We start from the raw sequence: 16840 nt of genomic DNA, 5'->3' as shown, positions 1-16840 counted from the left end.
AAACACTCTGGTACCTTGCCCTGAAATAATTATTTTCTCATAAACAGTACTTACCATAGTTGTCTCTATTTTGAAAAAAAAATGCATTCTCTATTTTCTTCAGCTTCTGACACAAAGCTCAAATCAATAGAAACTATTTTTTCACAACATATATTTCCACATGGAAGGTCATTCCACAAAATGATCCTCGTTGTATCCAAATCAAAACTGCAAACCACAATGTTCACCTCTGCACTCTTCCTGTGGTCTTTGCCTTTTTGTGGGAATCTACCAATGACTACTTGACCCTCTTACTCTCTGTAGTCATTGATTTCCTGTCTGTGTTACCTAAGTTTGGGCTATGATCTTTAAAACTCTGTATGATCTAGATTCTGCCTGTAGAATGAAAGGACGGTCAGGGGAAGCCTGTGCCACGCTCCAGCTGTGCTGGAGCTGGGGAGAGTCTGCTAAGCCAGGTCATGATTTATGGCACCTGTGAACCATCAGATTCAGGTGGTCCCAACTTCTCTAAACACCCTGTTCATCTTAAATTTATTTCGTATAATACCTTGATTTATGTACTGGATTTCTTTTTTAGTATATTTGTTAAGGCTTTTAACAAATACAATAAGAGGTTAAAAGTTGAATTACAAGTCTAGAGGTTGAATTACAAAAGATTATTTATATAACATGTTTGATTTAAAGACTAAAATACAACAAATTCACATGTACCTGCTGCCTAGTTAAGGAAGGAGAATATTGCCATTGACTTGGAAGCTTCTTACTCCCCATGTACTCTTCCTCAATCCCATTCTCTTCCCCCCTTACTATTCTGAATATTGTGTTCATCATTCTGTTGCTTTCCGTAGTGCTCTTAATTATGCAGCTCAGTGTATTTTCATTAATGCTCAAAGCGTTTCTGTAAGTAGATCAGGCATCCCTATAAGTAGATTTTAGGGTACTGTTGTAGGATTTCAGAAGGGGACATTTAGCACGAACATTTACCAAACACTAATTGCAAAACACCGTGAAGTTAATAGCTTCAATTTTTCCCAATACACTATACAGTAGTGTAAAATTATGTAAAAATATGAATTTAAAAAATCTTCAAAATCTAACCTACTAGGGGGTCTTTCTCCAAAGTATTCTTAATGCTAATATATTTAAAATATCCATTACTTTGTTGTTAGGTAACATTGAAATGCTTTACTTTGTTTTTTAGGAAACTTTTGAAGAAAAGTTCTCAGATGTGCATCCTGTGGCTTTGAATTTCATGAAGGTACCTAAGCATCAATTATAACCATTATTGACTGCAAGTCATAATGATTGAAGCTGGTAACTCTAGGCGGGGTGGACAGTAGGGCAAATAATGCCAAGGTAAAAATGTAGTCATTGAAACAGTTAAGGAACTGTAAAATAATTACAGTTAAAGGAACATCAGTGGTTTAAACAGTAATCTTTCTAACATATCCATTAAAATTAGTAGAAGATGAAAGAGTATAATTAAGGTCTGCCATGATGAAGACCATACTTCTGCATTCATTAGGAAATTTGACTGTTAAGTCAGTATATTCAAGACTATGGAAATTTATGAGGATAAATGTACTCCTTAAATTTGAAGATCAAGAATTGTGCTGTAGGGCTTCCGTGGTGGCGCAGTGGTTGAGAGTCCGCCTGCCGATGCAGGGGACACGGGTTCGTGCCCCAGTCCGGGAGGATCCCACGTGCTGCGGAGCGGCTGGGCCTGTGAGCCATGGCCGCTGAGCCTGTGCGTCCGGAGCCTGTGCTCCGCAGCGGGAGAGGCCACAACAGTGAGAGGCCCGTGTACCACAAAAAAAAAAAAAAAAAAAAACGAATTGTGCTGTAGAGGGAAGAGATATGGGGATATATGTATAGCTGATTCACTTTGCTATAAAGCAGAAACTAACACACCATTGTAAAGCAATTATACTCCAATAAAGATGTTAAAAATAAATAAAATAAAAATTTTAAAAATAAAAAGAACTGTGCTGTCCAATATGGTAGCCACTAGTTACATGTTACTATTGAGCACTTGAAATATGGCTGATTAGAATTGAGATGTACTATATTTCTATGAAAATTACTTTAAAAAAGAATATAAAATATTTCATTAATAGTTTTTAAAATATTACATGTTGAACTGATAACAGTTTGGATACACTGGATTAACTAAAATTTTAAATTACATTTTAAAAACATCAGTAGAAGATCAGGCAAAATCAGAACCATGCAGACACCAAATATAGCCCCTGTACCAGGGCCAAAAGAGATAGTCAAACAAAGGACCAATTCTAATAAAAAGCAGAAGAAACTCATCTATGACCAGTATGCCATTCATGCTTGACCAACTGAGGCCATGCTAGAAAGTGTGCCTCTTCCATTCAGTGTGGACGCTGAAAGCCTTTAGTGGTGTAGGGATGGAGATACTAGTATCAGTATCTATCTTTAACAACCAATTAAGTTATATTTATAGCAATGACTTCCATACCACTGATCAGAATGACTACTCATCAGAATGAGCTTTTTAAAAATATACATTCCAATAAATAACCTCAGATTTACAGAAGCAGAATCTCTATGAATAGGACCTTGGAATTTGTATCGTTAAGCCTCCCCTTAGGTGATTATGATAAGCAGCCCAGTTTGAAACTCTTCTGATCTAGAAAGTAGAGCCATCTGGATGACCTAGAGTCAACTTTGTAGACCAGCCTTTGTGCTAGCGCTGGTCACTACCCAGGTGCTATCCAGGGTGCTGGATTCCTTCAGTATGAGTCCCCCTGAGACTCAGAGGCCGACACCTCTGAGCTCTCAGACTGCCCTTACCACTGCTCCACTGGACCTCACCTGCCTTCTACCTGTCTCACTGCTCTGACTTGCCCTAACCCAGCACTCTGCAGGCCCTGTCCTGGAAGTCTAATTCTCCAGCCTTGTTCTGGACAGGTTGTTCTGACCCGCCTGCAATTTAGCAACCCCCCCGAGGGGTTGGTGGAGGGTAGGTCAAGCCCTGTAAGCCCAATCCATTCTCAGGTGGCTTCTCAAACTTGAACAGGTATTAGATCCACCCTGAAGGCTTGTTAAACACAGATTGCTGGGCCCCACCCCCAGTGCTTTTGATTCAGTAGGCCTGGGGTTGGACCGAAGAATTTGTATTTCTAACAAGTTCCCAGGTGATGCTGATGTAGCTGACCTAGGGACCACATTTTGTGGAGCCCTACAAACTATTTGCTTTGACAAGTGATAAAGAAATGTCATTGGTGAAACGCACCTGACCTACATTTACCCCCTTTGAGACATTGAATGTTCATCAAATCTATCCTCAAAAGACTTTGAAAGGGCAAAAGAAGAGCAATTCCAGTTATTAACAAGTTCCAAGTACTGGATAATATACAAACTTGAAGATTTTCTAAACTCGTATTTGCTCTACCAAGTTATTATTCAGAGTTTTTGGGCACAGTAACAAAACAGGCTCCTCTTTTAATATCTTCTTTGCTCTTCCCGTCTTCCATAGGAGTGTCTGAGGATGAATCCAGATGACAGGTTAACTTGTGCCCAACTCCTGGAGAGCCCCAACTTTGATTCTTTTCAAGAGGACCAAATTAAAAGAAAAGCATGTATTGAAGGAAGAAACAGAAGATGTCAGCAGGTACCTCCATTCAAAAGTTAAAGTGCTATAAAAATGATTCTTTATTTTCCTTCTCTACCTTTCAAAGTGAGACTAGGCGGGCACCAAGATCTTCTCTTTGCACTGGTTTAGTTGTATTTGTTTGTCTAATAAATATTGGTGATTGATGTCATAAAACCATAAAACTATGAAAATATACAGATTGTCACAAAATCTTATTCCAAATACACTTAAGTTATTGCACAATTCTTTTCTTACACTGCTTCAATATCCCCCCTGCCAGGTCATGTACCCAAAACACAACAGTTTTAAACAAGTAAGCCCCAATTACAGCAGAACTGAGTTTGACCAGCATTATGGAAGAATCCCGGTACCTTCTGTAGCCTCCAGATGCCCAGTAAAGGAAACTTGACTCTTCTGTCTTTTCACCTGTGGCAGGCACCTTAGTCTGCCTTTCCTAGGCTTTTCCTGGTAGCCAAGGGCAAGCTTTGGACAGATACAAAGAGCTGAAACTCAGATATCTGAGAACCAAATCCTGTCCTAAAATGTTCCAATATTGTAGAATAATACAGTGAATATAAAGACGAACACTGATTCTGTAGCTTATTAGGCAACTACCATTTACTTGCAAAACTCTGAAGTTAAAACATAAACTCCATGAAAGTAGGTTTCTTTGAGGTTGGATTTTTTTCTCCTCACCTGTATCCCCAGCACCTAAAACAATATCTGTTACATCAAAGGTACTTAATAAATATTATCCAAATAAATAAGTAGGTGAACATTGCTTATTAATAAGCCAAGATGGTAATTTTCCATTTTTCAGAAACTGACAATTGTCACATTTTGCGTTTGCTTAATCCTCCACCTCTGATCTACTTTTTTGTTCATTTATTTTCTCATTAGCATCTTTACCATAAAGGAAGAAAGTGGTCTCTTTCAATAGTTAAAATAGAAGTTTGTTGGGAGAGAAAGATGTATCCAAAATCTTTATCCAAAATAAATATCCAAATTTGTATTACGTAGGTCATTTTACCTTTAACTGTTCAAGTTACATGTTTGCAAGTTAAGCCCAATAGAGTTTACTTAAATAACCAAAAAATTAGGGTTTGTTCAAATGAGTCTGAGGCAGCAATTTGAAATACAGTGTGAATTTTGTGTAAAAACACTGTTCCCTCAAAAACATCTCACCAACTTCCCCAGCTTTGTCCTAGGAGGGTGGATGGCGGCCCTGATCCATCCTGCATCTTGGTCCCTAATCCACTTTCCACCACGCTCACCTCCAGGTGGGTGAGGACGCTGCTCTCCCTTTAAGTCTCCAGTTCACAGCTGTGCTGCCCTTTAATACTTTGTGGCCCAGCTGATACAGATCAGGGACTTTACAGAAGGCCTTCCCAAAGACCCAAGACAACAGAAAGAAAAGAAACACCAAGAGCAGCATGCACTTAGAGAATGTCATTTACAAAGACGATGTCATGTTCTCCGTGCTTAGCCATCTGCATCCTGTCCATCTCTATGTGCTAGCCCCACCAGAGCCCTCACCATGAGACCATGCCTAGCCGCCTCCCTCCTCCAGGTGAAGTCCATAGAGAGCAAGGCCAAGAGAAAGACAGGGATGTCTTTAAAGTTCTGGTTTTCTTTCTGAGGACACACCTCTTTCCTAGACATTTTACCATATCAGAAAATAAACTAAAAATTCATAAAGATCTTTTCATATAGTGTGGTTTCACTTTGTAAGTTCAAATTTCTACCTAGCTCTTAGTTTCTGTATCTCTGAGTGGATAACCAGCAATTTCCCGAAGACTAAATATTGTTTAAAGTTGATAGTAAAGAGGTTTTAAATCTTTGCTGTTCTGCCAGTATCCTAAAATTAATACCCAAAATTGAAAATTTGAGATGGGTAGAATGTAGACTCTTAGAATTATTGTTTAATAGCTGGTGGACATCTATCTTTTAAACCCTGACTAAATACTCATAAATGAGTTTATTGAAATAAATCATAGTACATCTCTGAGCATCCTAGAATAAATCATAGAAACAAATTTTCAAGTATCAGAGAATCACAATTTTTGGAAAAAGTAACCCTGTTTAATTTTAAAAATTGATGTCTTTTGACATCTTTGCACCATGTGTATCCTTTTTGTTTTATCACCTTTAAATCAAACTGTACCAATAGGAAATATTTTCAATTTACTTTCCTATTTTTGTCTTGTTCTGCTATTAGAATCAACTGTTGCATCTCATACCAGGAAGCCACATCTCCCCCACACCTGATGGAAGAAAACAAGTCTTCCAGTTAAAATTCGATCATCTTCCAAACATATAGTTCTTTCAAGTGGAAAGTAATTTAATAGGTACACATTTTTGTACCAGAGGAATAGGGATTCTCAGTGTTTCAAATGCAAATGAGCCATATGAAAATTAAGATGCTTTCTAGAATTGTTTTGCTCTGATCATTACTGATTCCTCTGCCCATGCTTTTTACATGCCAACTTTATCTTTTAGAACATTTTCTTTAAATGTTACAAAGTCTGAACCTGCACATATGGAGAAGACATTTTCAATTTCATCAGAGCGGCCCCTCTAGAAGCAATGTGTATCGAGAATTTGTGAGCTTATACTTTGATTTATGAGAAAGATTTACATTTATCATCTTGCTTCAGCTGACCACATACTGTCTTAGAGCAGTATCAAATAGCTTGCCTAGCTGTTGTTTGTGTAAGGAATAGCATTATGTTTCTGCATTTTAATTCACTCTTATTGTAACCAGGTCTGTTGAGTAATGCTGGTGTTTTATTTTGTGTTTTTTTATTGGTGTAGTAAGGGAACCTTGAAATGTCATCTAGGTTTATCCCTTAATTCCAGGGCAGACTCTACTTTCTCTGTCTCATAAGACATTGACAATTCTATTTTTAAAGCTAGCTAGAGAACATGCCATACATTTACATAGAAAATAGTGGATGAACTGCAAAGAATTACCATCCTTGTGACATCATGCCCTAAGGTAATTGACTGCTGACTCTACTGCTCTCCTTTGGTGCATCACGGTTCCTTATCCTTTTCTCCTCCTGACTAAATCATCTCAGTACCTAAACCTGTCCTCCTGGGTGTATTTTCTGCATTGTCAACACTCTCTTCCAAACATTTGCATCCATAGCCTCTATAAACTTGTGCAGCCCTACACTCGGGCATCATGGTCAGGTCAAGTTTGTAAACACGAGAGCAGGAAGATTATCATTCAATTAACTTCATTTTGTCTCTTATCCAAAAAGACACAGACAAACAAAACACCTCAATAAGTGAGCTGAGGGCTTCCCTGGTGGCACAGTGGTTGAGAGTCCGCCTGCCGATGCAGGGGACGCAGATTCGTGCCCCGATCCGGGAAGATCCCACATGCCGCAGAGCAGCTGGGCCCGTGAGCCATGGCTGCTGGGCCTGTGCGTCCGGAGCCTGTGCTCTGCAACGGGAGAGGCCACAACAGTGACAGGACTGCGTACCGCAAAAAATAAAAAAAATAAGTGAGCTGAATTTATGTTGGGATATTTTCCCAAGTAAACTTGACACACACACACACACATACATACATATATGTAAATATATGTTTATAATTATAAATTTTGAAGCATCACAGTAAGATGCCTTTTATCCTGGACATCTAAAAATGATACAGACTGTTTGAAAGTACTTTTAGTTTGCTAGCAAGGAACTCATGTAAAATAATAGCATGAGGCTGTCTATCATCACTGTCTGGCTTAAGGCACAAAATAGTGATGTCTCTATCAATAAATATTAAGATTATTTCATTAAATTTTTTCTGCTCCTGGGTTTGGCATGCTTACCTGAACATTGTCAGATTTTGTGAATTATGCATAATTCCAGAAATTCCTTGTATTTGGCACCAAGGCACCAAGCATAAATTGTTATTACGAAAACACAGTTCCACCTTACGTTCATCTCTAAAAGTCTGTTGCACATATAAATATGGCTCTGTAAACTTCCAGAGAGTCTCATTCAGTTACTTGGGTGCATCTCTCTTTTTTTTTGCGGTACGCGGGCCTCTCACTGTTGTGGCCTCTCCCGTTGCAGAGCACAGGCTCCGGACGCACAGGCTCAGCGGCCATGGCTCACAGGCCCAGCCGCTCCGCGGCATGTGGGATCTTCCCGGACCGAGACACGAACCCGTTGTCCCCTGCATCGGCAGGCGGACTCTCAACCACTGCGCCACCAGGGAAGCCCAGGGTGCATCTCTTTATTAAGGAATTATGGCATCTAAACAATAGTTTCTTGCTCACTGGAAGGATATTTTAAGTGGGCTTATTTAGCCATTTAACGTACTCAGTGTGAATATAAGCTGCTAGGATCTTCTTTATTTTCATCTTTTTATCAGAATGTGCCTCTTCAGATTTGTATGTTTCTTGCATTTTTAATAAGATGATACCAAAGGTGCAAGGGCAATGAGAAATAAAAGATAAAAGACAACATTGATTAAAAATTTCTTTTTAGCTTTCATAGTGCTTTTATCATTGAAGCCTTCTTATTGCCAAACCACGCATGCTGCTCCAGCTCTCCTAAATGTATATACACATGTAGACTATATATATATATATATATATTGGGTTGGCCAAAAGTTTGTTTGGGTTTTTCCATAACATCTGACGATAAAACCAGAATGAACTTTTTGGCCAACCCAGTAAAATATATATATATACACACACATACACAAACATATATGCAGGTATTAAGAAGACAGCACGAGACTCCATTATCCATTTTATAACTGTGCTTCAAACAACAGTGGAGTTTTGGACAGGGGTTGGTAGGGTGACTGTCTTCCCTTAATTTTTGCTTACATTTAAGAATCAATTCAAACTAGCATTTCTCTCAATTTTTTTCCTTAGACAAATCCATCGTTTAGGTATCACTGAGGAGAGGAGAGGGGAAAGCATCTAATGCTTAGGAAAATGTTCCGGTGCAGTCATATTAGCTTGAAGAAAAGGAATCTTCTGCTGACATTTGCATACTTATCTCTCCCTGGGTGGCCCAGGCCCCGGAGCACTACAGCTGCCTGTATCACTCAGGGGCACATGTCTCAAAGTGAGACTCCTTTCGAAGTGCGTATTTCTCACCTCCGTACTTCACAAATTCCCTCGCATTTCTCAGCCACATGGAAGACAGTTGCACTTGTGCCCAAATTAAGTAATGACTTTTGTAAAAGTTATCCTCAGCAAATAGGCTTGCCCCAGGCTCTGTGCAGAGGCTCATGCGATTCTATAACCATGCGTTTCCTTTTACAGTCTTGCACAGTTTCTGGCTTACCTGGGACTTGTCTCACCCGTGCCAGCTTCCAGGCTTTTTAATTTATTTATAGAGCTCTTTCCTGGTGCTGTCCAAATGCTACACTGTCATGGTGAGTGACGCCACCTAAATACTCCTTTTCTCCGCCTCAGTGAGACCTCTTGGCTCCCTGGTTTCCTCAGACTTCCCACACACGTGTATCTGGGAATCTCTAAGCTGCTTGCTTGCTTTTTCTTTCTTTCTTTCTTTCTTCCTTCCTTCCTTCCTTCCTTCCTTCCTTCCTTCCTTCCTTCCTTCCTTCCTTCCTCCCTCCCTCCCTTCCTTCCTTCCTTCCCTCCCTTCCTCCCTTCTTTCTTTCTTTTTCCCTTTTCTTTCTTTCTTTCTTTCTTTCTTTCTTTCTTTCTTTCTTTCCTCCTTCCTTCCTTTTCTCCCTCCCTCCCTCCCTCCATTCCTTCTTTCTTTTTTCCTTTCTTTCTTTCTTTCACAGAGCACTTTACAGAGAATTAAAAGTGCAGACCTCATTCTTAGTACTCGTGCTTCTTCGGGGGTGGGGGGGAAGGAAGTGCACCGTAGAAAGGACATTTGATTCAGCTTGTGTCAGCCCCGTAGGCCTGTTTGCTCAGACTCTGTCTTTGGTCTCTGTTTCAGTCCCGGTGATACCTGAATGTGATTGTTCTGACTTGCTGCAATCACGAAGCCCTTGAGGGGTCACTTTTTGAAGATTGTTTTAACGAGACTGAATCATTAAAAAGCGGTGTTCAAGAGGCAACTGTTGAATGCTTTGGATTAGGGAGATGATTGAGTAAAGGGTAACAGCAAAGCTCCCAAACAGGGAATGAAGAGGTGATCAGGGAGATTGTCCTTCTTCTCGGGTAGCTGTCTCACTCTTCTTTAGTGCTCTTGCAGATTCCCCAAAATACAAGACGTAAGAAAATTAATATGTTATTTTTAATAAGATGAAAACATTTTCAATTCTGAAGATGTTGTATGGTCCTTTAGCATACTTGCCACAGAATTGCAATTTTTCAAAAAGACACTTTCTTAGTCATTTGTCGCCACCAGGATTTCCAATCCTGGTTTTGGAACAACCTGAACAGCACAGAGTTCTCCGAAAGAAAAAAAATCTTTTTTTTAATTGAGACATACTACCAGAAGAGGAATGATCCTAAAATTCTACAAACAGTAAAATCTTGAAAAAATTGGGGCTTCCCTGCTGGCGCAGTGGTTGAGAGTCCGCCTGCCGATGCAGGGGACATGGGTTCGTGCCCCGGTCCGGGAAGATCCCACATGCCGCGGAGCGGCTGGGCCCGTGAGCCATGGCCGCTGAGCCTGCGCGTCCGGAGCCTGTGCTTCCCAACGGGAGAGGCCACAACAGTGAGAGACCTGCATACCCCACCAAAAAAAAAAAAATCTTAAAAAAATTGAAGTGTCAGTATCAGGTATTAGCTAAATCACAAATATGCCAATTTCTAATGCACATAGTTAAGACAAAGATAAAATGCCGCTCACAAGTTAAAGTGATATTCTGGGTATGTGTGTGTATTTGTTTTCTACTGGAATCGATAACAACTTCATTCTTGTTTTAACGGAAGACTGGAAGTCTTTAAGAGTGGTAGTTTAGAGAATAATAGAAATATCATTTGGTCTGCGAGTGGCCACTGGGTTCTAGGCCTGGCTTGCAGCTCTCTGTGTAGCCTTGTCACAACATGTAACTTTATTTTGCCTTCATTTTCTCATTTGTAAAATAAGAGAGTGGATAAACGAGGTGATTTTTTTTAGGCTCCCCTTCAGCTCTAAACTTCTGTATTCTCTATAGCACATGGTGTTTGCGTCCTGGACATATCTCCCACTAGAAGAGGCTTTCTAGAGATTGTTTAACAATATCAAGATAAATTTTGCTGTTTATGATCTATCCAGGAGCAAGGAGATTCTCCTTCTCTCTCTCTCTCTCTCTCTCTCTCTCGCCTGCTTTCTTTCATACTCACACAAACACACACACAACATCCCCTGCTAGTTCTATCAAGTCAATAGCAGTTTACAGACAACCACCTAACAGAGGTTAAATGTTATAAACGAAAGTGGATTTTAAAGCTAATTATCACTGGATTTTAATTAATGTAAATCAAACAGGTATTCTTCCAAAATGCAGACTAATATGTAATCACTCTTTGCTGTTTTAATCTAACTCTAATTAGCTTGGAAATGACATATGCTGTGAAATACTAATTTAAGATAACCATTAAGGCAAAGAACATTCCGTACATTTCTAACTTCAGTAAAACTTTTAGTAGTTTCAGTAAATGATAACTTAATGGAATTCTACAAATAGATCTGAATTATATCTTTTATATATTTCAACAACAGGGACGCAGGCTCAGTCAACCTTATACTTAACTTATTGTTTAAAGCTTATAATCAAGCCAAGAATTGGTTATCCTATTTAACAGGAATATAAATGACTTCTATTTATAAAGTTAAAATTCTTCTTTTCTATTATGAACACTAGTCACTGACTGTATCTCTAAGTATTGTTATATTGAGGATGTTGTATGTCTACTTAAGATTTTAGAGCATATTTGTATAAAAACATGTCCATTTCAAATCACATGAAATTATAACTATATTTCAATTAGCACTGATAATTAGCATAATGGCAATTTATACTCCAAGAAACAATTCACTACAAAGCAGTTTTAGCTGTATTATGTTACATATACATAATATTTTTAGAATTTTTCTTAAGATATTTGGAAAACCTAAGGATGGGATTAACTACTTAGGTGACTTTATGTTTGAATATATAACTTAACCTGAATATGTTCTTTAGCTTATTTTAATAAAAGTTAGAACTATTTCTGTCTCCTAATTTCTGTTCAACTCAGCTATTAGTCCATTGTCTATTACTTTGTATTCAAGTGAGAAAAACTGTCATCTCCATATATAAATCCCAGAATTTGTTATTTAATTTCCTATCAGTTGGAATTTCTGAACAGCTGATGTGGCAGATTATTCCTTTTTTTGCCTGGGGCTGGGAATTTTACAAATGGAAAAACTAGCAAAATCTTATAAATGGAAAAACTAGCAAAATCTTTCCCAGTCTGACTGGCTAGATGGTTATCTCTGAGAACATCTTTACAACTTTACTTTGAGGCTGTAAGATTCTTTTTCTTTCAGTTCAGATATTTCTCTGGCCCTTTACAATACTTAAACTACAAGATATGAAATGTTCTTGTATCTTCAAGCCCAAGCTATCACAACAGTTTCTGTTGTAGGTTTAAAAAGGCAAAAAGGCTTAAGACCAAACTTAGACTAATGATCAAATGAGAGGAAAACAATTGGTAAAATGATGAATGAGGTCACTATTTAAATATGCTTCAATTCTTTCATTTTCTTTTGAACTAACCTTTCTGCTTTCATTATTTTTAATGGCACTTATGTAAAAAGAGTGCGGCCAGTTATTTCCAGCAGTAACTGCAACAATTTCAACCCACGGCAGTTTTACCGTGACACTTTGCCAGTCCTCTTATCAGGAGGTGAAGTCTCCCTCCCTCTCCTCATCTTGTGACCTGTGTCTTCCTTAGATGCCCTGTGCCATTTCTGGGCCTAGCCCTTGAAAGCCGTGGCAGCTTCTGCCTTCTCTCTCTGGGGAAGCCAGCGTCCATGCTGTAAAAATGTTTGGGCTAGATACTACTAAGTAATAAGATACCACGTGGAGAAGAAGAGGCTGCTGGAGGAGCACCAAGGGGCCAATCATGTGAGTAAAGCCTTCCTGGAACTTCCAACTCTAGTGTAGCCACCAGCTGAATGTCACCAAATGAGTGTCCCTAGCCAGCATCAGGTAGAACAGGATAACTGCCCAGCTGAGCCCAGTCAACCTACGCCAACTATTAAGAATAATAAGTCAGTGGTTTTAAACCACTACTTTTCAGGTTGGATTTGCTATGCAGCAATAGATACCTGAAAGAGTATGTTTTTAAATTGTATACCATTGCAGTGGAGAAACATGCTCTCAAATTTTGTGCAAACTTAAAGTAAGGCATAAGGTCTGATGTTATTTTTTTTTTAATTTTAATGAAGTATATTTGATTTACAATGTTGTGTTAATTTCTGTTGTACAGCAAAGTGATTCACTTATATATATTCTTTTTCTTTTTTTAATTTTATTTTATTATTTGGCTGCATTGGGTCTTAGTTGTGGCACACGGGATCTTCATTGCAGCTTGTGGGATCTTGCATTGCGGCACACAGGATCTTTCATTGCAGCGTGCGGGATCTTTCATTGTGGCACGCAGGCTTCTCCCTAGTTGTGGCGTGGGCTCCAGAGCACACAGGCTTAGTTACCCCATGGCAAGTGCGATCTTAGTTTCCCAAGCAGGGATCAAACCCGCACCCCCTGCATTGGAAGGGGGATTCTTAACCACTGGACCACCAGGGAAGTCCCCTATACCACATCTTCTTTATCCATTCGTCTGTCAGTGGACATTTAGGTTGTTTCCATGTCTTGGCTATTGTAAAGAGTGCTGCCATAAACATAGAGGTGCATGTATCTTTTCAAATTATGGTTTTGCGGTCTGATGTTATTTAACCTAGAATTAAGTACATACTCTAGGGTCTCTGAAAATCATTCTTCCCTGTTACCCGTTGGCCTCTACCTTTGAATCTCATTTATCTTAGTCAAGGCTGCTGTACTTCCAAGGGGGAAATCATCTTCTCATAAAGCAGGTATAACCACCCCATGTGGGAAATCTAAAGCACCATAATGAAGAAATGGTCCAGACATTGTAGTCTACGAAATTCTTGCTAGAAATCTGCTTGATGTCTTCACAGTGATTTAAGAGGAAATTTCCTTCTTTTTGCATGAAAAATATTCACATCCATGTTAGACAACTGGATGGATGCCAGAATACTCATTTTCTACCTTTTGCCACCTCCCCCCCAAAAAAATAACCACTCAGTCAGTTTGGGTCCTGATGGGTGTTTTTGAAGCAGTGCGCCTCACTCGTCTTCCCACTCACTAGACATCACCTGGATCATCTTCTGGCTCTTAGGGGAAAGACTAATCACACTGAAAGAGCTCCTCCTCGTAACCAAAGATCTCTAGCACTTTTGACTATTCAAGATAGCTGGTGCCATTGTCTTTCCACATTTCCCCTCTTTCTCTTTTAACTGCAAAGACATCCAACCAGAGGTGACTATGGCTTTGCCACTTATAGGTCATGACCTTTGATAATCAGTGTCTTCAACTCTAAAATGAGAATTTTAACACCTGAAGTTGTTAAAAGTATTAACTGAAACAATTATGTTAATATACTTTGTAACATAAAGAGCTATGTAAATACCAATTATTATTTTTAATACCTTCTAGAACTTTTGAATACATTTACTTCTACAGTTAATATGTAATCCCTTGAAATAAATCTACAGAGTTTTTTAAAATACCGTAGTTGCCATGTTCCCTCCCAAAGAAGTGTGAGAACTCATCCTATTCAACGGCTCCTGTCTTCCATTTGGTGGCTCTTGCATTTCCAACATGAAAGGATCTTACCTTCCAGCAAACAAAAATGTCAAGTTTTTCTTTGTATACAATTTAGTTTATTGGCACTATTTTAAATGTCTGCTTATTGCCTAGCAAACACTACCAAGTACTAGGAAGAAACAGAAGTAAAGCCCTCAGTGGAATATGTAGCCACCAAGAAGAATCAGCTTAATGGGATTTAACCAGAAAGGCACAAATGAAAATCTCACCAGAAAACCTAAAGACACCAACACCAGCATCATGAAATAATCTGACCACAACTCCAAGAGATTTCCTAAAGAGTTGGAATCATCAGAGATAGGAGAGTTGGCTGGGGATGTACAACTAAATTTTGAAGAAAAAGCACTTTAGGTATGGGAATACACAAAACAAATTTAATATTGTGTTTTGTTAAACAGCCCAGGATGGTTAGTTATAGGAAACTCAACTAGAGAAAAAGCAAGAGATCCAGGCTAGAGACACGAATCTTAATTTAATCTCTGTATTCTAGCAACTGAAGTTGTATAAACAATTTTTATTCCTGAGGCAGTGAGGAAGTGCCGTGAACGAGAAGGAAAGTCAGGCCTAATCTTTGAGAAATACTTGCACTGAGAGGAAAAAGGACAGGAGGGAGAATTGTCAGAGGCACCAGGCAGAGGAAGAATCAGTATTCGTCACTGGTCCGGCAGCAGTCCCCATCTGAAGATCTCCTTTCCACCATTCCTCCCGTCCTCTTTCCTAATTATCCTCCTGTCTAGCCACACCCCTACTTTTCTTGGATTTGAATCCCTATCCTATGTCTTCAGTTTCTTCCTTTACCAAATATCCATCACTCCACTCTACTCTGGCAAAGACAGGCTCCATTATCCAATTAACTTCCTCCTGGATTTGCTAATCTCCTACTACCAGTACCTGTAATTTTCAGGTCAGAGAAAAACATCCTGAATTTAATTTTCTCTAATATAAGAACCCCCTGTAAAACACCAGCACTATCTTATATAAACTAAATTTGGAAGTAGTCTTAGATTGGATTCAAATAGATCTATAAGATATATTTGTTTTAAAGACTGACATCTCATTGGATGTCATACACTCTGTTATTTCTTCAGTGTAATCCCCTTTAGGGGGGAAAAAAAAACCCTCACCAAAATTGACTCCATCAATGTTCCCTCTAAATCATGGGTTTTTAGCCATGAGTTGGCTTCAAGGGATCCATTGGAAGTCCCCTCCTCCGTTCCCAAATCCAGATTGCAAGTGTAACCGAGGGCTATTATTGCCTCAAACTCCAGAGAGCTTTGCTGGGTTAATACCTGGACAGCTCACAGTACCTCTAATCTAGGGCAAAGGACCTCTTCCCCTTTGCCCTGCTACTTACCAGCTTGCCTTTCCCTGCATCTCGAGCTCTTTATGACTTGAAATAGGGCAAAACCATGACTAATTCCACCTTACAGGCTGACTGGCCTAGAAGAGATAAAAATCCCTTCCTCATTCTGTCTTAAATAGTTAACATTTAGAAATGCATCTAGGTTCCAAAATAACCCCACTGAGAAGCTATTAGGGAGATAAAGTACCAGTTAGAATTTTTGTGTGAATTTGTTTAAAGGAATAGCTTTCACAAGAGCTGTTTGTCATCAGAATGTTGAGAAAATAGAGGTGTGGGCTAAGGTAGGTGGGACTGTCGGGTGGCTGGAAGGCAACATGAGGGCAAGGGGTCTTTCTTTAGGGATTGGGAGTGAAGGGCAACACAAGGGGTGAGAAATGGAGGTGGAAATATGCCTACCACAAACTGTGTCCGCTTTGAAACTTTATCAGTGCCATCTCTGGACATCATTTCTTACAAAGAACATGCATCAAAGCAGCATGCGGAGGTGGACATACCTTGGGTTCTAGAGCCAGATCTGCTACTAACTACATTGTTTTGAAGTGTTCCCTTCTCTCTCTGGCTGTAATAAGGAGTAGTCAAGCTCAGTGTTTTTAAGGATCCCTCCGGCTAAGATATTTTGTGAAGTGACATGGACAAAAGGCTGTCATCTATCTCTTGTCTTTTTCCTGTGTCCTCTTCCACTCTGCTTTTCTCAGGTCTGTGGACAGAGTAATGGCCTAGCTAAGGATCACACTCTATCTGCTTCACAAAGAAAGAACTCATCCTGTGTCCTTCCACTTTCCTGATCTACTCTGGGGTCTCCTTTCTCCCTTCTGTCTGCTGCGGAGAGCTAGCTCCTTATAGGCAAATGCAAAGTCCTGGGGGTGCACTTGCTTTGCAGGAGCCCGGCTTTCGTTTTGTAAGCAAACCAAAGATATCTGAGGTATTAGATGGTTTATGTTATTCAGCACTGAGCTTGGGTTTTGTTTTGTTTCGCCTTGGAAAGCACTTCAAACTCCTTGTTGCCATAGATGATGGCAACACCATA

The 16840-nt window shown here is 39.5% G+C and overlaps 1 protein-coding gene across 1 annotated transcript in view; it reads left to right on the top strand.

The window, feature by feature from the left end:
* CDKL4 (cyclin dependent kinase like 4) overlaps nt 1–5945 on the top strand; it is a gene marked incomplete at both ends in the record, with an annotated part of 30912 nt that extends 24967 nt beyond the window's left edge. The window contains 3 exon segments of the mRNA XM_082672279.1: nt 1202–1258; nt 3509–3643; nt 5844–5945. Coding sequence (XP_082528405.1) covers nt 1202–1258; nt 3509–3643; nt 5844–5945 — 294 coding nt within the window.
* Nucleotides 5946–16840: the final 10895 nt, after the last annotated feature.

Source organism: Grampus griseus, assembly GCF_964374135.1.
Source record: "Grampus griseus genome assembly, chromosome: 15".
In the NCBI taxonomy this organism is placed as follows: domain Eukaryota; kingdom Metazoa; phylum Chordata; class Mammalia; order Artiodactyla; family Delphinidae; genus Grampus; species Grampus griseus.
The sequence above is the reverse complement of the archived record's forward strand: the minus strand, read 5'-3'. Positions and strand labels throughout refer to the sequence as shown.